Source organism: Trachypithecus francoisi, unplaced genomic scaffold, assembly GCF_009764315.1.
Source record: "Trachypithecus francoisi isolate TF-2019V2 unplaced genomic scaffold, Tfra_2.0 Lachesis_group4, whole genome shotgun sequence".
NCBI lineage: Eukaryota > Metazoa > Chordata > Mammalia > Primates > Cercopithecidae > Trachypithecus > Trachypithecus francoisi.
This window is the reverse complement of record NW_022681469.1, coordinates 112289117-112315109: the sequence shown is the minus strand read 5'-3', so window position 1 is coordinate 112315109 and position 25993 is coordinate 112289117. Positions and strand designations below refer to the sequence as shown.

The 25993-nt window shown below is 45.9% G+C and overlaps 1 protein-coding gene across 2 annotated transcripts; it reads right to left on the bottom strand.

Annotated features, from left to right (window-relative positions):
- Nucleotides 1-630: 630 nt before the first annotated feature.
- Nucleotides 631-25993, bottom strand: KDELR2 (KDEL endoplasmic reticulum protein retention receptor 2). 2 transcript variants are annotated; one of them, XM_033194872.1, is made up of 5 exons: nucleotides 25727-25993; nucleotides 15671-15771; nucleotides 9602-9760; nucleotides 6174-6426; nucleotides 631-2727 (listed from the first exon to the last, which is right to left on the bottom strand). In XM_033194872.1, exons 1-5 carry the CDS (start codon nucleotides 25815-25817, stop codon nucleotides 2693-2695), a joined length of 639 nt encoding a protein of 212 aa, XP_033050763.1. In that variant the 5' UTR covers nucleotides 25818-25993; the 3' UTR covers nucleotides 631-2692. The 2 variants fall into 2 exon arrangements, with proteins under 2 accessions (XP_033050763.1, XP_033050764.1); XM_033194873.1 differs by lacking the exon at nucleotides 6174-6426 and having other exon boundaries at nucleotides 25727-25977.

Here is a 25993-nt window from a genome sequence, read left to right as displayed (position 1 = left end):
GAACTGGACAGGGGAAAAGATTGGTCTCTGTTAAGGAGCCAATGGCCAGAAGCCTCTCTTCTTTTATTATATAAAAATTTTCATTTTTACTATTTTTTTTTTTTTGAGACGGAGTCTTGCTCTGTCGCCCAGGCTGGAGTGCAGTAGCGCGATCTCAGCTCACTGCAAGCTCCGCCTCCCGGGTTCACGCCATTCTCCTGCCTCAGCCTCCCGAGCAGCTGGGACTACAGGCACCCGCCAGCACACCCAGCTAATTTTTTGGGGGGGATTGTTAGTAGAGACGGGGTTTCACCGTGTTAGCCAGGATGGTCTTGCTCTCTTGACCTCCTGATCCGCCCGCCTCGGCCTCCCAAAGTGCTGGGATTACAGATGTGAGCCACCGCACCTGGCCTTTTACTAGTTTTTTAAATGAGATGTCGTATTGCTATGTTGTCCAGCTGGTCTGAAACTCCTGTCCTCAAGTGATCCTTCTGCCTTAGCCTCCCAAAGTGCTGTCATTATAGGCATGAGCCACCAGGCCTGGCTGGAAAGCAGCTTTTCCTATCATACTAGTTACGGGGCAAATCTCTGAACTTTGCTTTATTTCTCATGATGCTTACATTGAAAAACACACAAACACCTCAATAAAAATATTAATTACCTGGTAACCTTTATTCGGGAAGTGAAAGTAACTGTGAAACAGTGCTTCATAAGGCATGGCATACAAGGCCTTGGTTTCCAACGCCGGCAAGGATGAGGCCCAGTCTCACACTCCCTCGCAGGCACCCTTGCTAAGATGTCCTCCTGGGTGACCAAAACGGTGGTAACAACATAGCCAAAGTTACTTTTACTTGGGTAGGATGATTGCAGAAGGCATCACTATGCAGAGCTTCCAGACCTTTCCGTGCTTCATGCTCTCCAGAGGATGCGCCAGGTGTGTTGGATTTGCATGCACAAAGACAGGTGTGCGCCCAACCCACCCCGGGCTGGGCAGCAAGATGTCTGATCACCTACTGCACTAGACTTCCCAGCCTCCTTCCACACTCAGAATCCTTAAGGAGGATGAAAAAAGAGACCACAGAAACTAAAGCAAGATTAGGATGCTGCAAAGAAAGATGCTCTGATACACAAAAGCCAAAACATGAGGCAAGGAGGGAAAAGTAAAATGAGGCACACAGACAGGAAGTTAAACTATGCAGTTACACTGCTGATTTAGAAAGATGTTAAGACACACACTAGATGCAAATGAAACCCATCCTGCTCCCTTCCTCCAGAAGACATTGTAATGCAGAAAGCAAAAATACTACATCCTTCTTGTCGTCAGCACTGTTAGTATTCAACACTTTAATATTTATGGTGTATCACATAAAAAACAAAGTCATATACTTTTGCATTAATAAAAAAATAGCAAATCCATATAATGGCAAAATCAGGAAAAAAATTCTAGTATTTCCACAAAGTACATAATGTCTTACAGATGATTATGTGGACTTTAAATGTTTGCAGCCCTACAGAGCTTTTGTTGCCAATTGAAAAACAAAAAAAATCATCCCAACATAGGATGTTCAAAAAGCCTAATTCATAAAAAAGACAATTTATTCTATGTTTAATATAGTGTTTTTTAGGATGGTAACATAAGTCATGCAAGAGCTCTGGAAAACAAAACAAGAAACTATGATGTCGGCTGTGGGTTAAATAAAAAGAAAAAAACCACACACTCAAAAAAGAATATAAGGAATGGTTAGTGGTGCTGCCAATTAAAAAACAAATTGTAAATCATCTTACCACCCAAAAGTGATGTGGAAAACTGTTTGAATCTGAGCATGGACATGGTTGTAGTCATCTTTTGGAATTATAAATGAAAGTGACAGGTAACTACTTGTGCTCCATTCCTCAGAGGAGTAGATTCCTATATCCAAATGATCATGAATGCCCCTCCCATCCCACACTCAGATGGAAAGCAGCCAGAACCCCTGCCGCTGGATTCTTCAGCACCCTTGGGACAGTCTCCAACTGACACTTTGCAGCAGAGGAAGAGGGCAGGCAACTTTGGTGACTCTTCAGTGAGACTCCATCGACATTCAGAATCTTAAAATGTTGGTAATGAAAACCATGGACCTCCAAGTCATCCTTACCAACCTCAAATGTAGTGTTGTGACTTCCAACGAAGGACTTCCACGTCACGTGGGAATAAATTTGAACAGATACATCCAATTGAACATAGTGTCTCAGATTTCAAACAAATACAGCTCATCTTTTGCCAAAAAATAAATATAGTGGAATGCAAGTTTGAGGGATGGAAGAATATATAATCTACCAACTGTCAAGGAGTACAATTTCATTGCAGACACAAAGACTCAACAGTTTCAAAGAATTTTTTAAAATTAAAAAAAAAGTTTGCACTTATTCCTCACAAAATCTTCACTTTTGGACCTATCCCAATTGAAGCTACACACTGAATTTATTAATACAGCATTAAGTTTCTTTGTGTAAAAAAATCTTTGTACACAGTAATAAAAAAAGATAAGGCAAGATGCATTAAACAGAAACCTTCTGGCTCTTTTCCTCTGCGTTCTTACAGAGCCACTGATGACTATCTGCAACAAAAGAGTTAAGTTTCTGATTTTCCGTATCAAGCATCTTATGCCTTTGCTGTGGTAAGAATTCTGTCCGAGCACCCTGAAGGACAGATGCTGGTGATGGTCTTTGGCACTTACGCTGGCAAACTGAGCTTCTTTCCCTTGAGTACTAGAATTTCAAAGAGAAGAAAACAAAAGGTTACTGATATTGACAAACTTAGCTTCTTTCTTCCCATTCCTAGAAGTCTCCCACACACAAGATTCTACATAGTAAGGTATAGGAAATAAGCAATTGTATTTTAAAAATACAAATTTCATCGAAAGTGCCACTAAATTCATGATGGCTTTTTGTTACTATGACTTTCACCCTAATCAATATATAGTAAAATATAGCTTATGTGGGAGGCCTGTGAAATTCTGGGTACTAAAACATAAAGGCCGGGTGCAGTGGCTCATGCCTGTAATCCCAGCACTTTGGCAGGCCAGGGTGGGAGGATCCCTTGAAGCTAGGAGTTCAAGACCAGCCTGGGCAAAAAATGTGAGATCGACCCCATCTCTATAAAAAAATTTTTTAAAATGAAAGAGGTGTGGTGGCATGCACCTGTAGTCCCAGCTACTCAGGAGGATGAGCAGGCAGGATCACTTAAGTCCAGGAGTTTGGGACTGCAGTGAGGAAGGATCACACCACTGCATTCTTGCAGCCTGAGTAACAGCATAAGACTCTGTCTCTTTAAAAAAAAAAAACAAAAAAACAAAAAAACACAAAAGATGGCTAGGTGAGGGAGCTCACACCTATAATTCCAGCACTTTGGGAGGCAGAGGTGGGCGGATCTCCTGAGGTCAGGAGTTCAAGACCAGCCTGGCAATATGGCGAAACACCATCTCTACCAAAAATACAAAAATTAGGCTGGGCACAATGGCTCACACCTGTCATCCCAGCACTTGGGGAGGCTGAGGCGGGCGGATCACCTGAGGTTGGCAGTTTGAGACCAGCCTGACCAACATAGAGAAATTCCATCTCTACTAAAAATATAAAAATTAGCTGGGCGTGGTGGCGGGCACCTGTAATCCCAGCTACTCAGGAGGCTGAGGCAGGAGAATCACTTGAACATGGGAGGTGGAGGTTGCAGTGAGCCCAGATTGCACCACTGCACTCTAGCCTGGGCAACAAGAGCAAAACTCTGTCTCAAAAAAAAAAAAAAAAAAGGGGTCTAGGCACAGTGTCTCACACCTGTAATCCCAGTACTCTGGGAAGCCGAGGTGTGCCGATCACAAGGTCGGGAGTTCAAGACCAGCCTGGCCAACATGGTAAAACCACGTCTCTACTAAAAATATAAAAATTAGCCGGGCGTGGTGGTGCATGCCTGTAGTCCCAGCTACTAGGGTGGCCAAGGCAAGAGAATCACTTGAACCTGCAAGGTGGAGGTTGCAGTGAGTTGAGATTGTGCCACTGCACTCCAGCCTGGGTGACAGAGCGAGACTCCGTCTCAAACCGAAACAAAACCAGCCAGGCATGGTGGTGTGCGACTGTAATCTCAGCTACTTGGGAGGCTGAGGCAGGAGAATCGCTTGAACTTGGGAGGCAGAGGTTGCAGTGAGGCGAGAGCAAGCCACTGCATTCTAGCCTGGGCGAGAGAGAAAGACTCGCTCTGGAGGAAAAAAAAAAAAAAAAAGGAAAGATGTAAGATATATATGCTTTTTTTGAGACAGAGTTTTGCTCCTGTTCCCTAGGCTGGAGTGCAACGGTGTGATATCAGCTCACTGCAACCTCCGCCTCCCTGGTTCAAGAGATTTTCCTGCCTCAGTATCCCGAGTAGCTGGGATTACAGGCATGTGCCACCATACCCAGCTAATTTTGTATTTTTAGTAGAGTTGGGGTTTCGCCATGTTGGTCAGGCTAGTCTCGAACTCCTGACCTCAGGTGATCCACTCGCCTCAGCCTCCCAAAGTGCTGAGATTACAGGCATGAGCCATCGCACCCAACCTATATATGCTTTTTACCTAGCAATTCCACCATTAGGAATTTTATTGTATATCTGGATTTTTAGCCTGGGATCTGTGGTTGGGTTTCAGAGGTTCCTGAATCCCCCAAAACTATATGCATGCATTTGGGTGCATATGCAAAAATACGCTTTTTTTTTTTTTTGAGACAGTCTTGCTCTGTCACCCAGGCTGGAGTGCAGTAGCACGATCTCCGCTCACTGCAAGCTCCGCCTCCCACGTTCACGCCATTCTCTTGCCTCAGTCTCCCAAGTAACTGGGACTACAGGTGCCTGCCACCACTCTCAGTTAATTTTTTTTGTATTTTTAGTAGAGACAGGATTTCATGTGTTAGCCAGGATGATCTCGATCTCCTGACCTCGTGATCCGCCCACCTTGGCCTCCCAAAGTGCTGGGATTACAGGCGTGAGCCACCGCACCGGGCATAAATATGCTTTTTTTTTCTGCACAAGGATGATAGCTTTCATCAAATTTTTGTAAAGTTCACATGTCCTATATTCATACAAATGCGAAAACACATATATACAAGGATGCTGATTTAATGACTGGATTTTTTTTTTTTTTTTTGAGACGGAGTCTCGCTCTGTTGCCCAGGCTGGAGTGCAGTGGCCGGATCTCAGCTCACTGGAAGCTCCACCTCCCGGGTTTATGCCATTCTCCTGCCTCAGCCTCCCGAGTAGCTGGTACTACAGGCACCCGCCACCTCACCCGGCTAGTTTTTTTGTATTTTTTAGTAGAGACGGGGTTTCACCGTGTTAGCCAGGATAGTCTCGATCTCCTGACCTCGTGATCCGCCCATCTCGGCCTCCCAAAGTGCTGGGATTACAGGCTTGAGCCACTGCGCCCGGCCTAATGAGTGGATTTTAACAGCAAACCAGTAACAGCCTGACCACCCATGAACAGGGGTTGGGTAAATAAATCATGGTACATGCACATAATGAAACACTCTGTGGCTACTGAAAATTATGTAGATTTCTAGTGACATGAAAAATATGAGTGGGATAAAAGCAGTGTGTAGAACAGCATGTACAGTTAAGTCATGTGTCTGTGTGTGCTCAGAGAGGCATCTGGTGTTAATGTTTACTGAAACACCAGATGAATTTTTTACAGTGAAAATGTGTCATTTTAGGAAAAGTGATTGCAAAAGAAGAAGGATTCTTTTTTTTTTTTGAGACGGAGTCTCGCTCTGTCGCCCGGACTGGAGTGCAGTGGCCAGATCTCAGCTCACTGCAAGCTCTGCCTCCTGGGTTTATGCCATTCTCCTGCCTCAGCCTCCCGAGTAGCTGGGACTACAGGCGCCAGCCACCTCGCCCAGCTAGTTTTTTTTGTATTTTTAGTAGAGACGGGGTTTCAGCGTATTAGCCAGGATGGTCTCGATCTCCTGACCTCGTGATCCGCCCGTCTCGGCCTCCCAAAGTGCTGGGATTACAGGCAGAAGAAGGATTCTTATATTTTAAAAAGACAACATCCTGATCCAGAATGTTACTGGTCAATCACAAAAGTGTTTCTCTGGAGCCAGTTTATGAGAGAGTGCCAGGTTAGAAAAGTGCCAGGCAAGGGCGCTCCTAAAAGAACATGTGACTCTAGAAACAATGCAGGCCACATCCAACATACCTTTTGTAATGTACAAGTAGAAGAAGTCACAGTATAGGATGGTCTGGACTACACCGGCCACCACAGCAATGAGGTCAAAGAAGCCCTCAAAGTAGAAGCGCCAGATCCAGTTGACAAGATACAAAGCACGATAGAGGCCCAGGAAGAACAAGTAGTGTGTAGTGATGGTCTCGGCCTCCCCGGTCTTGCTGATCATAAAGAGCTGTGGAAGGATAGCCACGGACTCCAGGTAGATGGAGAAGGTCCAGAGAATCTAGAAGAGAAATGGCAAGCTTCCATCAGGACCCACTGCCCACCAGAAGCTCAGAGGAAATGCTCTTGCTTGCTTTACCACAAAGCAGCTTAAGATGAGTAGGGAGTGGGGCATGTCGGCCCAAAATAGAACAACAGCTTGGCAACTGCATAACCCAGTGGTCCCCAACCTTCTTGGCGCCAGTGATTGGTTTCATAGAAGACAATTTTTCCACAGACCAGCAGGGTGGATGGATGGTTTTGGGATGATTCAAGCACATTGCAATCATTGTGCACTTTATTTATATTATTACTATAATATACAATGAAATAATTATACAGCTCATCATAACGCAGAATTAGGAGGAACCTGAGCTTGTTTTCCTGCAACTAGATGGTCCCATCTGGGGGTGATGGGAGACAGTGACAGATCATCAGGCATTAGATTTTCATAAAGAGCATGCAACCTAGATCCCCCACATGCGCAGTTCACAATAAGCCTCTTGCTCCTATGAGAACTGAATGCCTCGCGCTCCTATGAGAATTGAATGCCACCACTTATCTGACAGGAGGTGGAGCTTGGGTGGTAATGTGAGTGATAGGGAGCAGCTGTAAATACAATGAAGCTTCACTTGCTCACCCACCGCTCATCTCCTCCTGGGCAGCCTGGTTCCTCACAGGCTATGAACCAGTACCAGTCAGTGACCCCAGGGGTTGAGGACTCCTGGCATAAATCACAGAAACTTAGGCAACCTTTAAGAGGCAGGGCACTGCCAGTGTGACAAGCTGGGTAACCTGGACATCTCTACCACTTTGAATTTTCATCACCCTGTCTCTCCAGGTTTATTTTTCCCTCCTCAATTTTCTATGAATTTACATACAGACATTTCTCCTGGACAAGCTTGTCCTGCTCCAGATCTGGGATACCAAATCAACCTGCTTTCCGCCAGGGTTGACAATACTGATAATTGATAAGTTCCTTCCACTTCCTTGCTGCTGTTTTTCCTCGCTGACTGATCTTGCCAGACTACTGAAATATTTTTACTATTTTTCTTATTCCTTAAGCTTTCTGGTGTGGTTAAATCAAAGGGGTAGAAGTCAGAATTGTAATTACGGAAATTCTCTGCCCAACATATGACTTTATTCATGATGATAACAGAAGGACTTTCAGAGGGTCCTTGAGTGTTTTAAAAATCCAGGCATGGTCGGGCATGGTAGCTCAAGCCTGTAATCCCAGCACTTTGGGAGGCCGAGACAGGTGGATCACCTGAGATCAGGAGTTCAAGACCAGCCTGGAAAACATGGTGAAACCCGGTCTCTACTAAAAATACAAAAATTAGCTGGGCATGATGGCGGTTACCTGTAATCCCAGCTACGTGGGAGGCTGAGGCAGGAGAATTGCTTGAACCCGGGAGGCAGAGGCTGCAGTGAGCTGAGATCATGCCACTGCACTCCAGCCTGGGTGACAGAGCGAGACTCCATCTCAAAAAAAAAAAAAAAGTCCAGGCACTCCCAGCATCCATCAGACACTCAGGGTAGCACAGTGACTTGATCGGTCCCAGGATGTGGAGCAGCACCGTTTGCCTGTTCAGTAGAGAAAGAAGAGGTAAAAGAAGAGCTACTCGGGAGCAGATCAGTACACTGCACAGTGCTAGGGGCACCACAAACCACCTTTCCTAAAGGCAAGAGGTGCAGAGTGCTGCTAAGCAGGGTAATAGACACAACATCAGTGCACATCTGTACATGAAAAGGAAACAAAATGTGGGCTACAGGAGGGAGACTGTTCTTCCAACACTGGTACAGGCAGGGCTGTTTGGTACCACAGAAGTCAAGATAATGAAATACAGTTTCAAGTTTCTATTTCAAATGAATCAGACCATAAGCTGTCAGCAGACACCCAAATATGTGGGTGCTTAATTCTCATCTACGATTTTTTACACCAGTCATGAACACTGCATTAGAGTTTGCCAAACCAGAAAATAAAAACAAAACACCCCATGAAAACCTACATGATCTGCAAACATGCAAACAGGTCCATTCACCTAGATGACCAGAAATGACCACTAAATAACTTTTTTTCTTTAGATGGAGCCTCGCTCTGTCGCCAAGGCTGGAGTGCAGTGGCTCAATCTTGGCTCACTGCAACTTCCGCCTCCCAGGTTTAAGTGATTATCCTTCCTCGGCCTCCTAAGTAGCTGGGATTACAGGCGCACACCACCACACCCAGCTAATTTTTGTATTTCTTTCTCTCTTTTTTTTTTTTTTTGGTGATGGAGTCTCACTCTGTCGCCCAGGCTGGAGTACAGTGGTGTGATCTCAGCTCACTGCAACCTCCGCCTCCTGGGTTCACGCCATTCTCCTGCCTCAGCCTCCCAAGTAGCTGGATCTACAGACGCCTACCACCACACTTGGCTAATTTTTTTTTTTTTTGAGACAGTCTCGCTCTGTTGCCCAGGCTGGAGTGTCGTGGCACCATCTCCGCTCACTGCAAGCTCCACCTCCCAGGTTCATGCCATTCCCTTGCCTCAGCCTCCCAAGTAGCTGGGACTACAGGCGCCCGCCACTACACCCAGCTAATTTTTTTTGTATTTTTAGTAGAGACAGGGTTTCACCGTGTTAGCCAGGATGGTCTCAATCCCGACTTTGTGACCCGCCCGCCTCGGCCTCCCAAAGTGCTGGGATTACAGGCGTAAGCCACCATGCATGGCCAATTTTTGTATTTCTAATAGAGACAGGGTTTCACTATGTTGGCCAGGCTGAATGCCTGAACCTCTGACCTCAAGTGATCTGCCCACCTCAGCCTCCCAAAATGCTGGGATTATAGGCATGAGCCACCAGGCACAGCCCTAAATAACCTCTTTTTTCTTTTCCCTCAAGACAAGAGTCTTGCTCTGTAACCCAGGCTGGAGTATAATGACATGATCTCAGCTCACTGCAACCTCCACCTCTTGGGTTCAAGCGATTCTCCTGCCTCAGCCTTCTGAGTAACTGAGATTACAGGCACGTGCCACCACACCCAGCTAATTTTTTGTATTTTCAGTGGAGACAGTGTTGCACCATGTTGGCCAGGCTGGTCTCAAACTCCTGACCTCATGATCCACCCAAAGTGGAGGCGGAACGCTGCCTTGGCCTTCCAAAGTGCTGGGATTATAGGCATGAGCTACCACGCCTGGCCCTAAATAACCTTTTAAACTAACCTCAAGAGGAGAGAAATCATGATTGACTAAAAAGGAGAGGCCTCCCACAGGGACCACCAGAAACTCCACTCGGAAGGTATCGTGATTTCCGTCGTAGGTTGCCTTAAATTTCAGGTAGATCAGGTATACTGTGGCGTAGGAGCAGGCAAGGTAGATAACCTACAAGCAAAAGAAAAAAATACCAGGTGTCAATACCTTGCTACTGTTCCAGCTCCCCCAGCTTTTTTTTTTTTTTTATTACCCGTGTATTTGGAAAGGCAAGATTTTCTTCCTTAGCCTGTTTTTGGAATTTTAAAACTTAAATATAGTAAAATTCTCTTTTTTGGAGGTATTCAGTTCTGAGACATAACTACCACCAAAATTAGGACACAGAACAGTTCCATCACCCCCAAAATTCTGCTATGCTGCCCCTTTGCAGTCAAGCTCCCCCAGGCTTCCTTCACCTCCTGCAATGCAATCACATTTATGTTCTCCATCCATAGTTTTGCCTTTTCTACAATGCCACATACATGGAGTCATATAATATATTGCCTTCTGAGTCCAACTTCAGTTAGCCTAATGCATTTGAGAGTCAACCAAACTTATTGTGTATACAGCAGGTCTGCCAATAACATCCTTTCGTTGTAACATTGATGAGAAAAGAAACTGGTTCCCAGCTGGGGCCACTGACCACATGGCGTTTGCATGCTCTCCCTGGGTCCACATGGGTCTTCTCCAGATACTATGGTTTCCTCTTACATCTCAAAGATGTGCTTGTTAGGTGAACTGGCATGTGAACTGTCCTAGTGTGAGTGTGGGTGTGGGTGAGCACGCCCTGTGATGGAATGGCATCCTGTGCAGTGGGGGAAAGTTCCCTCCTTGAACCTGAGCTGCTGGGATAGGCTCTGGCCACCTGGGACCCTGAACTGAAGTGGGTTGGAAAATGAATACAAATTATGGCAAAATAAAAATTCATAAAGTAGTATACAATAATTATACAAATGTACAATAAACAATGTAGTACAAAAGCACTCAGTGAGCCTGCTATAATTGTTATTGTTTGTTTTTGAACTTCATGGTAGTAGGAGGTACTCCTTATAATTTGTGCTTTGCAAACATATACTTTTTTTTTTTTTTGTGAGATAGAGTCTCACTCTGTCGCCTAGGCTGGAGTGCAGTGGTGCGATCTGGGCTCACTGCAAGCCCCGCCTCGTGGGTTCACACCCCATTCTCCTGCCTCAGCTTCCTGAGTAGCTGGGACTACAGGTGCCCGCCACCACACCCGGCTAATTTTTAAATATTTTTTAAGTAGAGACGGGGTTTCACCTTGTTAGCCAGGATGGTCTTGATCTCCTGACCTCGTGATCCGCCCACCTCGGCCTCCCAGAGTGCTGGGATTACAGATGTGAGCCACCGTGCCCAGCCTGCAAACATATACTTCTTGATTTAACCCACCACCATGACCACCATCATGCACTGATTCACTAAAAATTGGATAAATAATTATGTTGCTTTTATTAATCTTTCTTAAATATATAGCTCACATTGGCTGGGCGCAGTGGCTCACGCCTGTAATCTCAGCACTCTGGGAGGCCGAGGGGGGCGGATCACGAGGTCAGGAGATCCAGACCATCCTGGCTAACATGGTGAAACCCCGTCTCTATTTAAAAAATACAAAAACTTAACTGGGCTTGATGGCGGATGCCTGTAGTCCCAGCTACTCGGAGGCTGAGGCAGAAGACTGGTGTGAACGTGGGAGGCGGAGCTTGCAGTGAGCTGAGATCGCGCCACTGCACTCCAGCCTGGACGACAGAGTGAGATTCTGTCTCAAAAAAAAAAAAAAAAAAAAAAAAAATGTATAGCTCACATTTGTTTTGGGCCTTTTTTTTTTGAGACAGAGTCTCACTCTGTCGCCCAGGCTGGAGTGCAGTTGTGCAATCTCGGCTCACTGCAACCTCCACCTCCCGGGTTCAAGTGATTCTTGTGCCTCAGCCTCCCAAGTAGCTAGGAACACAAGCGCCTGCCACCACGCCCAGTTAATTTTTATATTTTTAGTACAGACGGAGTTTCACCATGTTGGTCAGGCTGGTCTTGAACTCCTGACCTCCGGTGATCCGCCCGCCTCAGTCTCCCAAAGTGCTGGGATTACGGGCGTGAGCCACTGCACCCAGCCTGTTTTGGGTCTTTATTTAAAAGTCTGGTGGTGTTTTGGGGACCAGAAATATGCTGTAGGAACTTAATTCTTACTTATGTCAATTAGTCTATGGTAAAACTGACTTCAGTGTATGTTGTTTCACTTCAAGAACCTACCAATGACATTAAGTGAGGGCCTAGTGTTAATAATTTGTTCCTTTTATAGCTGCATCCATTGGTGGTCCATTGTATGGATGCACCAGTTTATTTATTCACTCACCAGTTGAAGGACAGGTGGTTTCTGATTTGGGAGGACAGTGGATAAAGCTGCTGTGAACATTTGCATAAAAGTGTTTGTGTGAATGTAAGTTTTCACTTCTCTTGGGTATGTACTTAGGGGTCGGATTGCTGGGTCATATGTTAAGTGTAACTTTTTTTTTTGAGACGGAGCCTTGCTCTGTCGCCAGGCTGGAGTGCAGTGGCGCAATCTCGGCTCACTGCAACCTCCACTTCCCGGGTTCAAGCAATTCTCCTGCCTCAGCCTCCCCAGTAGCTGAGATTATAGGTGCACGCCGCCATACCCAGGTAATTTTTAGTAGAGGTGGGGTTTCACCATATTGGCCAGGATGGTCTTGATTTCCTGACCTCGTGATCCACCCACCTCGGCCTCCCAAAGTGCTGGGATTACAGGCGTGAACCACCATGACCAGTCGTAAGTTTAACTTTATAAGAAACTGGTGGCCAGGTACAGTAGCTCAAGCCTGTAATCCCAGCACTTTGGGAGGCCGAGGTGGGTGGATCATTTGAGGTCAGGAGTTCAAAACCAGCCTGGCCAGCATGGTGAAACCCCATCTCTACTAAAAATACAAAATTTTTTTTTAAAAAAAGGCCAAATAACATGTATTCTTCTGACCCCAAAGAAAAGTCTGATATTCTAAAATTACATCAACTCTCAGACTGCAGAAATTAGGCTCAAGAATCAAATAGCAGGTTTAGTCCAGGAACAGAAACACCTGAGAGGTAGCTGTCCTGCCTAGCACTACTTCTCCCCAGGAAAGACAAGACTAGGCAGATGACTCAATAGGAAATTGACAGCAGTCACGAAGCCCTTATATGCTTTTAAAAACTACAAAGACACTAAATTGACCCTGACACTTCATCATGCAGTTATATTTGCAAATAAACAGTCAATATGGTATTAAAATTGTTGTTCATACCCATATACCAAAGAACTACCCCCAAAAGGAATCAAGGAACATTAATACACTATTACAGGAGTTCTCTCCACACACAAATATATGTACACATATGTGAATAAATACAAACAAAATCTACATGCATAAACAAAACACACATCCATCTACACGTGCACTGAACCCCCTTAGCACATCCAGCCAAGGCTCACAGCAGAGAGGCCCCTCAGCAGGACCTAGCCTGCGGCCAGCTCAACGTTAATAAAAACTTGATAGGCGTTATTTCCACTAAGGCCTTAGCAGTAGCTGGAGAAGAACAGCTGCTTCTCTCCTCTCACCAGCACGTAGAAGTTAAAGTAAAAAGACACGAGCACCTCAGGTCTCAGGCCAGACTTTCAGGACATTGTGCTTAGAAACTACAACCAAGCAAGCATGGATTCCTCTGAAACCTGGGCATCCTGAGTGGGAGGGAGGATTCTTGCTCACACATCTCAAGTTTTAACTTGCCTAGACAAGTGGAGACCTAACCTTTTTTTTTTTAAGACGGAGTCTCACTTTGTCACCCAGGCTGGAGGGCAGTGGCGCAATCTCGGCTCACTGCAAGCTCTACCTCCCGGGTTCACACCATTCTCCCGCCTCAGCCTGCCGAGTAGCTGGGACTACAGGCGCCACAACCATGCCCAGCTAATTTTTTGTATTTTTAGGAGAGACGGGGTTTCACCATTCACAGGATGGTCTAGATCTCCTGACCTCGTGATCCGCCGGCCTCGGCCTCCCCAAGTATTGGGATTACAGGCGTGAGCCACCGCGCCCAGCCCCTAACCATTTTTAAGTAAGCTCATTTCCTGAATACTAGGTTCCCATCACTTGGTAATGAAGAATCCATTATAAGTGACTCAAAATTTGCTTTTTAGTAAAGACCAGACTCACATATTGCTTTGCCTCCTTTCAACAGTGCTTATGAAAATGCTCTTGAACACAAAATGTTGGGGGGAGGTTGTTTAGATGCCATACCAAATAGGATTCAGTTTAAATACTACTTCCTTGAGTATGCTAATAACCAAATGTCCTAGAATAGTGCCTGGCGCACAGGTGCTCAGTATATGTAGAATGAAGGAAAGAAAGAAATCAGACTCCTATTACATATCCCGAGAGCCCCTGTTTTGTTTTGTTTTGTTTTTCAGACAGGGTCCTGCTCTGTCACCCAGGCTGCCAGGCTGGAGTACAGTGGTGTGATTATGGCTCATTGCAACTTCAACCTCCAGGGTTCAAGCGATCGTACCACTTCACCCTCCTGAGTAGTTGGGACTACAGGAGTATGCCACCATGCCCGGCTAATTTTTGCATATATATATACATATATGTTTAGAGACAGGGTCTCACTATGTGCTCAGGCTGGTCTCGGATTCCTTGGCTCAAGCAATCCACCCACCTTGGCCTCCCAAAGTGCTGGGATTACAGGCATGAGCTACTGTGCCTAGCCTGTTTCATTCTTTTTATACCCATAGGTTCGCAGTTTCTTGTACTTTCCTTTGTTTCCTTTGCGCCCATCATAAATTGCAGTCATTTGTACTGCCATGATCTGTGTACTCTCCCACACCAGAATAGAAACTTCTGCTTATTTTCTGCCACATCCTCAGTTCCCAGCTCTATAGGTGTTCACAAGCATGAATTCAACACTGTGCAAAAGAACTGAAGCTCACGTAGTCTACAACTTCCCCCAGTATGGGGTGTGTGCCACCAGTGGTACACAAAGTGTTAAGTGGTGTGCAAACATTTTGTATTTTGATAGTTATACATTTGTTTTAATGTGAATTCGAAAAAAATATAAGAAGGACAACAAAGGTGTTATAGATACTAATGCTTCGGACAAGTTGAAAGGTTTAAAAAATATGTTACTACGTAAATGATGGCATAGAGATCATTTAAGCATGGCAAATGTAATAAAAATGACACATACACAACAGTTTAAGAAAAACTGGCCGGGCGCGGTGGCTCAAGCCTGTAATCCCAGCACTTTGGGAGGCCGAGACGGGCGGATCACGAGGTCAGGAGATCGAGACCATCCTGGCTAATACAGTGAAACCCCGTCTCTACTAAAAATACAAAAACTAGCCGGGCGAGGTGGCGGGCGCCTGTAGTCCCAGCTACTCGGAGGCTGAGGCAGGAGAATGGCGTAAACCCGGGAGGCGGAGCTTGCAGTGAGCTGAGATCCGGCCACTGCACTCCAGCCTGGGCGACAGAGCGAGACTCCGCCTCAAAAAAAAAAAAAAAAAAAAAAAAAGAAAAACTGACTCAGTGGAAAAGAAAAAAGGTAGATGCCTATACACAGTTCCTCACACAGCAGCAAAATGAGACACTGCAACTAGGAGTCCTGCTTTCATTCCTTGTTATGTACCAACTTGCTGGATTTCTCTGGGGACTCTGTAATTTCCCACAGCTTGAAAATATAATGGTTACCCCTCTTTCTTATAGAGTTATCGAGAGCTCTAGATTTATCATACTTAAGGAACCTAAAATAAAAAAAGCTCTAACTTCAAAGTACTTTAACTACTGTTTGAAACCAAAAATGTATGCTTACTGATAACTCGTTTATTCCCAGTTATATGTACAAGGTGGTCTGAAAGTTTTAAAGTCAAGAACAGCATATTAAGACATTATTTTTGGAGCATTTTTAATTACAAATACACAGCTGACATAAATTAAGTTTCCATAGACCTGTGCACTGTAGATGAAATACATTCCAGTGGATGGCATACTATACCTTCATAGATGTGTTATACAGTGAAATAAATGAAGTAAAAAGATCCAGGTAACGAGTTGTGAAGACCAGTGCAAACAGAAGCTGGCTTTTCCCAGAAATACCTGGAGAAACAGAAGGGAAGTATTAGAAAGGCCTGCAGAGTTTTAGGATTCCTGTGGATCACACTGTACAGGGAGTGCAGACAGTGAAGGAGTGGCACGTGGGGTCAAAGGCCCAGGTCTGGGGAGGGCTCTGAATGAACAAGAGCAGTTGTAGTTTTTCTATCCCTTAACATTCCCAAACATGCCCCTTTTGGGAGGCTCTAACAGACTTTTCTGTCTCACTATAAAGGGCGACCACAGGAAAGGGGCTTCATTATGCCAGAATGTGTATCATTCAAAGGAATCTTATATTTCTCAAACATATCTCCTTAGGCAGGAACAAATTTCTCAATAATTCTGCTGTCATTTAGTGTTATAACTTGTCTCTTACATTCAGATTTTTCTTTTCTTTCTTTTCCCCCGAGACAGGGTCTCCCTCTGCTGCCCAGGGTGGAGTGCAGAGGCACGATCATAGCTCACTGCAGTCCTGACCTCCTGGGCTTAAGCAATCTTCCCACCTCTGCCTCCAGAGTAGCTGGGACTAGAGGTGTGAGCTACCACACTCAGCTAATTTTTAAACAAATTTTTTGTAGAGATGGAGTTTCACTATGTTGCCCACACTGGTCTTGAACTCCTGGGCCCAAGCAATCCTTCCAGCTTCCCAAAGTGCTGGCATTACAGGTATGAGCCATCTCGCCTGGGCCTTTCTTTGCATGGTAAAACAATATCTCCATGGTGAGAAATCTTTTGAGAATGGAGATGGAGTCTGCTGTGATTAAGGGGGATGAGGAGTCGAGTGAGAAGCACTGACTCAGGTAAGAGGTGGGCAGGAACTCCTGCTGGAATAATGGCATCACCTCCCATGGTGACTTTTTTGCTAAGAGCAGCAATTACTTGGGTATGTTAAGATTTTTAAAGCTTTCATCTCAGTTGGGCATAGTGGCTCATGCCTGTAATCTCCACATTTTGGGAGGCTAAGGCGGGAGGATCGCTTGAACCCAGGAGTTCGAGACTAGACTCCGTCTCTACAAAAAATAAAAAAGTGACAGCCAGGCAAGGTGGCACACACCTGTGGTCCCAGCTACATGGGAGGTTGAGGTGGGAGGACTGCGTGACTCTAGGAGGTTGGGGCTGCAGGGAGCTGTGGTCATATCCCTGACCCTGTCTCAAAAAACAAATTAATTAAAATAAAATAAATAGCAATTCCACCGTATTTGTATAAAAATGTTCCTGAATGCTAGGACAACATGAAGGTGGTAACCTGCAACTACAGCCGGTCTTCAAAAGCAGCTGTCTTTTTTAAAGCCTTGAAACTGTGTTTCCACCTCCAACCACCAACCCACCTCCAGAGCACTGCATGGCACAGCCACACTCAGCCAGGAAGGCTGGACATTTATGTGGTGTGCACACAGCTTTTCTGACATTTATATTTGACCAAATATTTACTTGACAAAGGACATGAACTATGGGTTTCAGATGCTGGAGACTGAGCGAATGCATTAAAGAAAGTGAAGGCTAACTAAATGTCAGAACCCACCTACCCTCATCTATAATGCAAACTTCACACTATTATACATTTTAATAAGTATGAATTTAACAGAAATGTCACTTCACCCAAATCATTCACAACACTCCTCTGGAACATGAAAAGCACATTCTTTTTCTTTTCTTTTTTTGAGACTGGGTCTCACTCTGTTGCCCAGGCTGGAGTGCAGTGGCACAAGTACAGCCCACTGTACCTCTGACCTCCCTGGGCTGAGGCGATCCTCCCACCTCAGCCTCCCCTGGTACTACAGGTGGGTGCACCACCACGCCTGGCTAATTTTTGTATTACACGTTGTTTTTCAATATTTTATGAACAATCATTTTGCAGCTTGCTGAAACTGAAAGCCTGAATGTAAGAATGTTATTTTCTCAGATGAATAACTGTAGTCCTAGCCTATTCACATACACACCTAAATAGAAATGGAAGAAAATGTTGACGCCACCCTTCCAGATCCATCAATAGAAACCAACTTCAAGGGCCAAAGGAGGAGACACAGACAGTAAATCTGCTCTGCTTAGTCTTTTCCCCAGTAACGGATAACTTATTTTTTCCTACAGAGACCAGCGTTCCAAAGGGGAAATAACAAGGCTGCTGCTAACAAAGAAAACTGGAGGTTTCAGAGGGGGAAGAAGAAAGAACAGGGAGCAGTCAGACCATACCTGGTATTTGTTGAAGCCTTGAGAAATCAATTTCTAGCTTATTTCCTATATGGTTCTTTCCAATATTTTAAAAATAAGCATACAGGATACAGATAGATGAATTTTGTGGGAAAGGGTTTTACTCTAACAGAACTTTGGAAGTCAGGCAGATTTGAAATTGTGTCCTCATTCCCAGCATTCCTATACTGAAAACCAGGGACCATCATATTGTCTTTACCAGCCCCCCATGGGCACCCAGCTCACATCCCACCTCCTCCGGGAGGTCATCTCTGAAGATACCCTCCCTCGGGACTGTTGATTCATTCAGCAAGCACATAAGGGGAACTACTTCATGCCAGCTGCTGCCCTAGCTCCAATTACAGTACTTATAAAAATACACTGTGATGATGTGGTTCCTGCCTCTCCTCTCCCCCAAAATCCCACTCAATACCAAGATCTTTAAAGGCTGGGGTCATGCCTTATTCCATCTTGTATTCCCTGCATGGGACACTAGGCCCTGACACACAGGGTTTCAGAAAATATTTGCTGAATGAATAAATGGACAAAAGAAAATGGAATTCATTTTATCTTCATGTCATGGGGGCATTCTCATTTTGTGGTATTTTGGGAGAACACTTGTGAAGAATGTGCAGGTCATACTGTGTCTCTGTGACTGTAAATAGGGCTCTGCCCTAATTTACTACTAGCTGGAGGGCGAGAGAGCCCCGAATGTGCACAGGGCAGTGTGTGGTTTGCAGTCCATCCATGGAGTGGCATCCACGCAGGACCGCCTTGCTGGAAATCTGCAGATGCTAGCGTGGTCCCACACCGTTCTCCCTAGCCCGGGATGCTAATTAGGAAGTAGGAGCTTCTTCCTTTAACACAACAAAACTGTCCTGTCTTCACAGGAAAACGGGAATCCTCGCTGAAGACAGAAGGGTGTGGGGCAAGAATCTCCTGGAGAGTCTGGGGATAGAATACCTGCTATTAAACCACAGCAGCTCTCCTAGTCAGTTTCTCTCCACTTTGAGATCAAAACATGCTAAGGTTACCAGGTAATAAGCTCTCCCAGAACACTCACTTTTGTAAATGTTTCTGAAACTGACATCCCCATACGAAATACACCAAACATCCATATTAAGGAGTACCACTTGTTAAATGGAAATCAATCATTAAACTTAACATCATTCTTGTCTTATCCTACTGGGCTAGGTTAAATGTCTTTTGTTTTCTGTTTTGTTTTGGAGATGGGGTCTCTCTCCGTGGTCCAGGCTGGAGCACACTGGTGCAATCATAGCTCACTGCAGCCTTGACCTCCTAAGCTCAAGCAATCCTCCCAATGAGGTATTATACATTACAAAATAGCTAGAAGAGAGGTTTTCAAATGAAGAAATGATAAACACATGAGGTGATGGAAATAACTACCCAGATTAGACTATGTAACATACACATGTATTGAAACATCAACTTGTACCCCATAAATAGATCCAATCATAATGTATCAATCAAAATTTTTTAATCCATAAAAATAATGCAAATTAAAACACATAAACCAAAAATAAGACATGAACATTTTAAAATTTGATATTGTCAAATTTCTTCTAGAAAGGCCATGCCAATTTACATATATACTAACACCAAATCAAAAGACCCTTTCTTCACACCTTTGCCAACATTTCCCTACCCAGTGGTATGCACTGCTGTTCTTTTTTATTTGCCCGCCCCCCCCCCCCAGCTTTTTTTTTGAGACAGAACCTCACTCTGTTGCCCAACCTGGGGTATAATGGCAAGATCACAGCTTGCTGCGGCCCGGGGCTTAAGTGACTCTCCCACCTCAGCCTCCTGAGCACCTAAGACACAGGCACACGCCACCACGCCCACCTAATGTTTCCTTTTTATTTGTAGAGACAGGGTTTCACACTGTTGTCCAGGCTGGTCTCAAGCTCCTGGCCTCAAGTGATCCTTTAGCTTTGACCTCCCAAAGCGCTGCCACCACACCTAGCCTGCACTGCTATTTTAATATTCAAATTCCTAACTCCTAGTGAGACTGGGCATCCTTTCATGCTTCATTGGTCTTTTGTTATTCTTCAGTGAATTGCCAACTTTGCCCATTTTTCTGCTGGGTTTTTATTTGCAGGAGTACTTTACTACAGATATTAACCTTTTGTCACTTATATTACAGATTATTTCACTCAGTTTATTGTCTTTAGCTTTGATAATATTCTGAATTAAGAAATCAATTTGGAGAGATGTCATCTTTCTTCCTCACCAGCCTGCCTGGGTGCTCTCCAGGACTGTAGTATGAACATACATGCAGGTCGTCTTCTATGTCCATCAGCAAAGTTTAGTATTTATTTTTTATTTTTATTTTTATGAGAGAGTTTCGCTCTTGTCGCCCAGGCTGGAATGCAGTGGCGCGACCTCAGCTCACTGCAACCCCTGCCTCCTGGGTTCAAGTGATTATCCTGCCTCAGCCTCCCAAGTGGCTGGGACTACAGGCACACGCCATCACGCCCAGGTAACTTTTTTGTAATTTTAGTAGAGATGGGTTTCACCATATTGGCCAAGTTGGTCCTGAACTCCTGACAGGTGATGCACCCACCTCGGCCTCCCAAAGCGCTAGGATTACAGGCGTGAGCCATCGTGTCTGGCCATCTTTTGTACATTTTCATATCATTTCAACTACATTACAGCTTTCTTGAGAATAGAAACTTTTCTCTTTTTTTCTTTTTTTGATTTTTGTTTTTTGTTTTTGAGACGGTCTCACTCTGTCACCCAAGCTGAAGTGCAATGGTGTGATCATGGCTCACTGCAACCTCGACTTCCTGGGCTCCAGTGATCCTCCCCACTCAGCCTCTGAGTAGCTGGGACCACAGTGCACCACCACGGCTGGCTTATTTTTGTATTTTTGGTAGAGACAGGGTTTCACCATGCTGCCCAAGCTGGTTTTGAACTCCTGTGCTCAAGTGATCCACCCACTTTGGCCTCCTAAAGTGCTGGAATTACAAACATGAGCCACTAAGTCCGGCCGAGAACAAAAACTTTTTTGTTTTGTTTTTGTTTGTTTGTTTGTTTTTTGAGACGGAGTCTCGCTCTGTCACCCAGGTTGGAGTGCAGTGGCGTGATCTTGGCTCACTGCAAGCTCTGCCTCCCAGGTTCACACCATTCTCCTGCCTCAGCCTCCTGAGTAGCTGGGACTACAGGCGCCCGCCACCACACCGGCTAATTTTTTGTATTTTTAGTAGAGACGGGTTTCACCATGTTAGCCAGGATGGTCTCAATCTCCTGACCTCGTGATCCACCCGCCTTGGCCTCCCAAAGTGCTGGGATTACAGGCATAAGCCACCGTGCCTGGCCGAGAACAAAAACTTTTAATAGCTGCAAGCTGCTGTTCTGAATTGTGTGCCAGTGCCTTGCACATAGTGGGTGGTTAATAAATGTTTGAGAGTAATGATTACTCAGAGACTGGCACTCAAAGGAGCAGAGGCGACAACAGCTACAGAGGGAGCTGCACATGTGACACAAAAGCTTCTTGGAGTACTCCCCATCTTACCCACTATATTACTCCAAAAATATCAACTGTCCCGTATGTGAAATGTATGGACACCATAAGCTTCAGTACGGTGTTTGGTAGGATGAAAAGTTTACAACCTACATAACAGCTCACAACAACCTAAGCAACAGGGGAAGGAGGGAAGGAGAGAGACTTGTAGGGGAAGGCCCGGGGTTGTGGATCTCAGAAAGACTCCTCTAGCTACAGTAGATACACACTACTGATCACTAGCTACAGTAGATACACACTACTAATAGATACAGCACTACAGTAGATACAGCACTAATAACCATTGGCCTACAGGAAAATTTGAATAGGAAGCCCTTCATCTAAAACCACCGCTTGTTCTTCCAAGGTTATGTAGGTCAGTGTTTAGAACAAAAATAAAGTGACAACTTGAGCATACTGTGGATCGAGCTGTAATAATTCAGAATAGGAGAAACTCACACTCCATTTTGGCACTCTTCTGTAAAGACAATAGCAGATACAGCCACAAGAGAATGCAGACTCAAACATGATCAACTCACCGCTGCCACTTTAAAATGGTCCTTAAAGGCAGCTGTTCTGGAATCTGACTACGAGGAACACAGAATCTCCAGTTTCTGCACGAGTCAGCTTCATCCCTGACCCTTATGGGGTAAAAAGCACTATGGTTCCAAGACTAAAACAGAATTTTCAAAATCGGTGCTAAAATCCTAAAAATGAACCTCAGTATCAGTATTTTCAAAATGAGAAACACAATCTGGATGCACGTGTCTCCCATTCCAGTCATCTGAGAAACTCATATCAAATTCTTACTCTTTCAAAAGACTCTAAACAACTTTTATAATTTAGTATGGAAAAACAAAGCAGCTTGTCAAAGTTAGCATTTAATTCTGAATAAATGATCTGGGTGATTTACTTAAAATCAGGAAAACACACAAACCAGGACAGAAATCATCCTAAGTCTGAGAACAAGAACAGTTTAATAATGTCCCGGGAATAGATGGCCAACACACACACAAAGTTAACTAATCTATTTCTCTTCCTTCGTTAGCATTTTAGCTGAAGTATTTCATATTTTCCTGATATGCTCCTGAATCTCTCAAATGAAAACAGTGAATAGTAAAAAACAAACGGCCTGGCGTGGTGGCTCACGCCTGTAATGCCAGCACTTTGTGAGGGCGAGGTGGGCGGATCATGAGGTCAGGAGACCAACACCAGCCTGGCCAACATGGTGAAACCCCGTCTCTACTAAAAATACAAAAATTAGCCAAGCGTGGTGGCAGGCGCCTGTAGTCCCAGCTACTCGGGAGGCTGAAGCAAGAGAATCGCTTGAACTCGGGAGGCGGAGGTTGAAGTGAGCCACAATCACGCCATTGCACTCCAGCCTGGAGCACAACAGCGAGACTTACTCTCAAAAAAAAAAAACAAAGAAATCATTATTCTGGAGTTGCACTGAATTCTCCCAAATATCTTAGTTTGGATAAAAGTTTAAGAGACAGCACACTTCAACACTTAATGATTTGCCGGAGGAGGGGATTCTGAAAAAATATGGAAAAAAATAAAGAGACTCACACAAAGATTTTGGAGCAAAACTAAAGATTAAAAGTAACATCACCAGGCACTGTGGCTCACACCTGTACCCAGCCGCTCAGGAGGCTGAGGGAGGATTACTTGTGCCCAGGAGTTTGAGGCTGTAGTGAGCTGTGACACAGCCACTGCACTCCAGCCTGGGGGACAGAGTGAAACACCGGTCCCACTCTTTAAAAAAAAAAAAAAAAAAAGGTAACATCTGCGTGTGACAAAAAAGGATCTAAACATCGTGGTTTGGTATCAAACGTTTATTTAGGCTCCCTTAGACATTCATCTATGAACCCAATCCTTTGAGTTACTAATTGTGCTTTAATCCTGGCTCTATCACTAAATTTATTTGACTCCCTAAGACTCAGATCCCCCCTCCACAGAATGGGAACAATAGCACCTACCTCCTCAGGTTATTTATTTATTTTATTTTCTTTGAGATGGAGTTTCACTCTTGTTGCCCAGGCTGGAGTGCAATGGCGCGATCTCGGCTCACAGCAACCTTTGCCTCCCAGGTTCAAGCAATTCTCCTGCCTCAGCCTCCCGAGTAGCTGGGACTATAGGCATGCACCACCACGCCCGGCTAATTTTGTATTTTTAGTACAGACGGGGTTTCTCCATGCTGAGGCTGGTCTCGAACTCCTGACCTCAGGTGATCCACACACCTCGGCCTCCCAAAGTGCTGGGTTTATGGGCATGAGCCACCGCACCCGGCCATCCTAAGGTTATTTTAATGACTACCTGGGATAAGCCATATAAAGCACTCGGCTGACTACTTGATATATAGCAAGTGCCTAAACGTCACTTATCCACATTGCTGCAATGATGTGTTGTCAATGGAAACCATACAATGGAGCCTCTCAGAAGTATGCATCAACTGAGAGATCATCTCCAAGTCAAACACACTGGCACATGGACTTTGTAACACCCATTTTAACTGCTCAAAGGTCTTTTGGGCTTTGCTTACTTCCTGGATCTCAGTTATGTTCCAAGGAGATAGGCGAGGCCTGCAGACAGCAGAGTCAGAAAAGTGAGTGGGACTTTAGATGCCAAAATTTTTAGAAATAAATCAGGTAAATAGAGTCTCTGCCACCCAGATCCTTCAGGATCATCTTTTACTGCCTCTGAAAAAATTTAGTTCTTGAATTCAACAAAAATTATTTCGCCGAGCATCAAAAATAAGTTTGAGGAATTTTTAAGAAAGTTAAAGCCTGGGCAACATGGTGAAACCTTGTGTCTACAATAAATAGCCAAAAAAAGAAAAGTTAGGCGTGGTGGTGCACGTATGGAGCCCCAGCTATTCAGGAGGCTGAGGCAGGAGGATTACCTGAGCCAGGGGAGGTAGAGGCTGCAGTGAGTAGTGATCGCACACTGCACTGCAGCCTGGGTGACAGAGCGAGATCCTGCCTCCAAAAAAAAAAAATAATAAGTTAAAAAACTCTCAAATATTATACCTTTTTTTTTTTTTTTTTTGAGGCGGAGTCTCGCTCTGTCGCCCGGACTGGAGTGCAGTGGCCGGATCTCAGCTCACTGCAAGCTCCGCCTCCCGGGTTTACGCCATTCTCCTGCCTCAGCCTCCCGAGTAGCTGGGACTACAGGCGCCCGCCACCTCACCCGGCTAGTTTTTGTATTTTTAGTAGAGACGGGGTTTCACCATGTTAGCCAGGATGGTCTCGATCTCCTGACCTCGTGATCCGCCCGTCTCGGCCTCCCAAAGTGCTGGGATTACAGGCTTGAGCCACCGCGCCCGGCCAAATATTATACCTTTAACAAAATGTAAAAGTCCAAAACTATTATCTGGGAAAGACTCTTTTCACTGCCTCCTAGCAGTGCCTGCATGACATCTGTACTCCTGAACAGGGCAGCAGCCAACTCACTGATGACGTGGAGTAAGAAACTGCAGGAACCCATAGGAGGCCTCGGCGGCCCCCGGGCGCTACAGTTTTAAGAGAACTCATTATTAGATGGAGGCACTTAGAGTTTGACAAACTAGATCGTTTCCCAAAGCAGCATTAATTACGCCAAGAAAATCACTGAGACCTCCCCGCAAGCCCCTCCCCAACGGGTGTGATCTTGGACCCAAGGGCTTAGGTGATGCCCACACAACTCTAAGGACAGGTCTGATCCGACCCACACCTAGAACTCGGGCCTTGCACGGGCAGGGTGGGGAGCCGGGTGACCTCTCCCTGCGCCCGCCCCACCTCCCGAGCTAGCTGGGCTGCCACGTCAGGCCCAGCCGGCCGCGGTCCTGCCCATCCTCCTCCCGCCTGTCCCATTGATTCGCGGGTTCCCTGCAACCCCGGGACCCCCACGCGGGATCTCGGCTGGAGAAGGGCCCCTATTCAAGCCCAGGGAGGGGCCACGCCTGCCGGATCCCCCGGCTCACGCCAACTTTTCAGACAGAGCAGGGCCCCTCGCAGCCGGGTGCGCCCCGACGGCTCAAGTTCGCGCGGGGATCGAGTGCAGAGCGGGGCCCGGCGCTGCGCCACCGGCCCGGCGCTCACCCCGAGGGCCCGCAGGCCGCTGCCCCCCGGGTCCGGGCACCCGTTAGGCCGGCCGAGGGGGTGTGTCGGGCCGGCGTAGGCCCCTGGGCCGTGGGGTGGCCGAGGTCTGCGGGTCCTCGGCGAGACCCGGTCCCCGCGCCCGAGCCTCTCGGAGGCTTCCCCTGCCGCTCACCGGCGCAGGAGCGCGTCTTCCATATCTTCAGCAGCAGGATGACGATGGCCGCCAGGTGGGACAGGTCCCCAGTCAGCCGGAAAATGTTCATGGCGGCGGCGGCGGCAGTCGGCGCAGAGCGGCGGCCCCGGGGCTGGGCGGCTTAGGGAGCGGCGGCCCCTGAGAGGAAGCGGCGAAGATGGCGAGAGCGGCCGCGACGTGGCCAGGGACGTGGCCGAACTGCCGGCGCGCGCGCGCGCGCGCGGCAGCCTGGGAGAGCGGGGCCAG

Coding starts and splice junctions, on each gene's coding strand:
- KDELR2 (XM_033194872.1), bottom strand. CDS start 25,817: ATGAACATTTTCCGGCTGACTGGGGACCTGTCCCACCTGGCGGCCATC. Junction 15,772..25,726: donor GAAGACGCGCTCCTGCGCCG/GTGAGCGGCAGG, acceptor CTGTTTCTCCAG/GTATTTCTGGGAAAAGCCAG. Junction 2,728..6,173: donor CTACTTGTACATTACAAAAG/GTATGTTGGATG, acceptor TTGAAATTCTAG/TACTCAAGGGAAAGAAGCTC.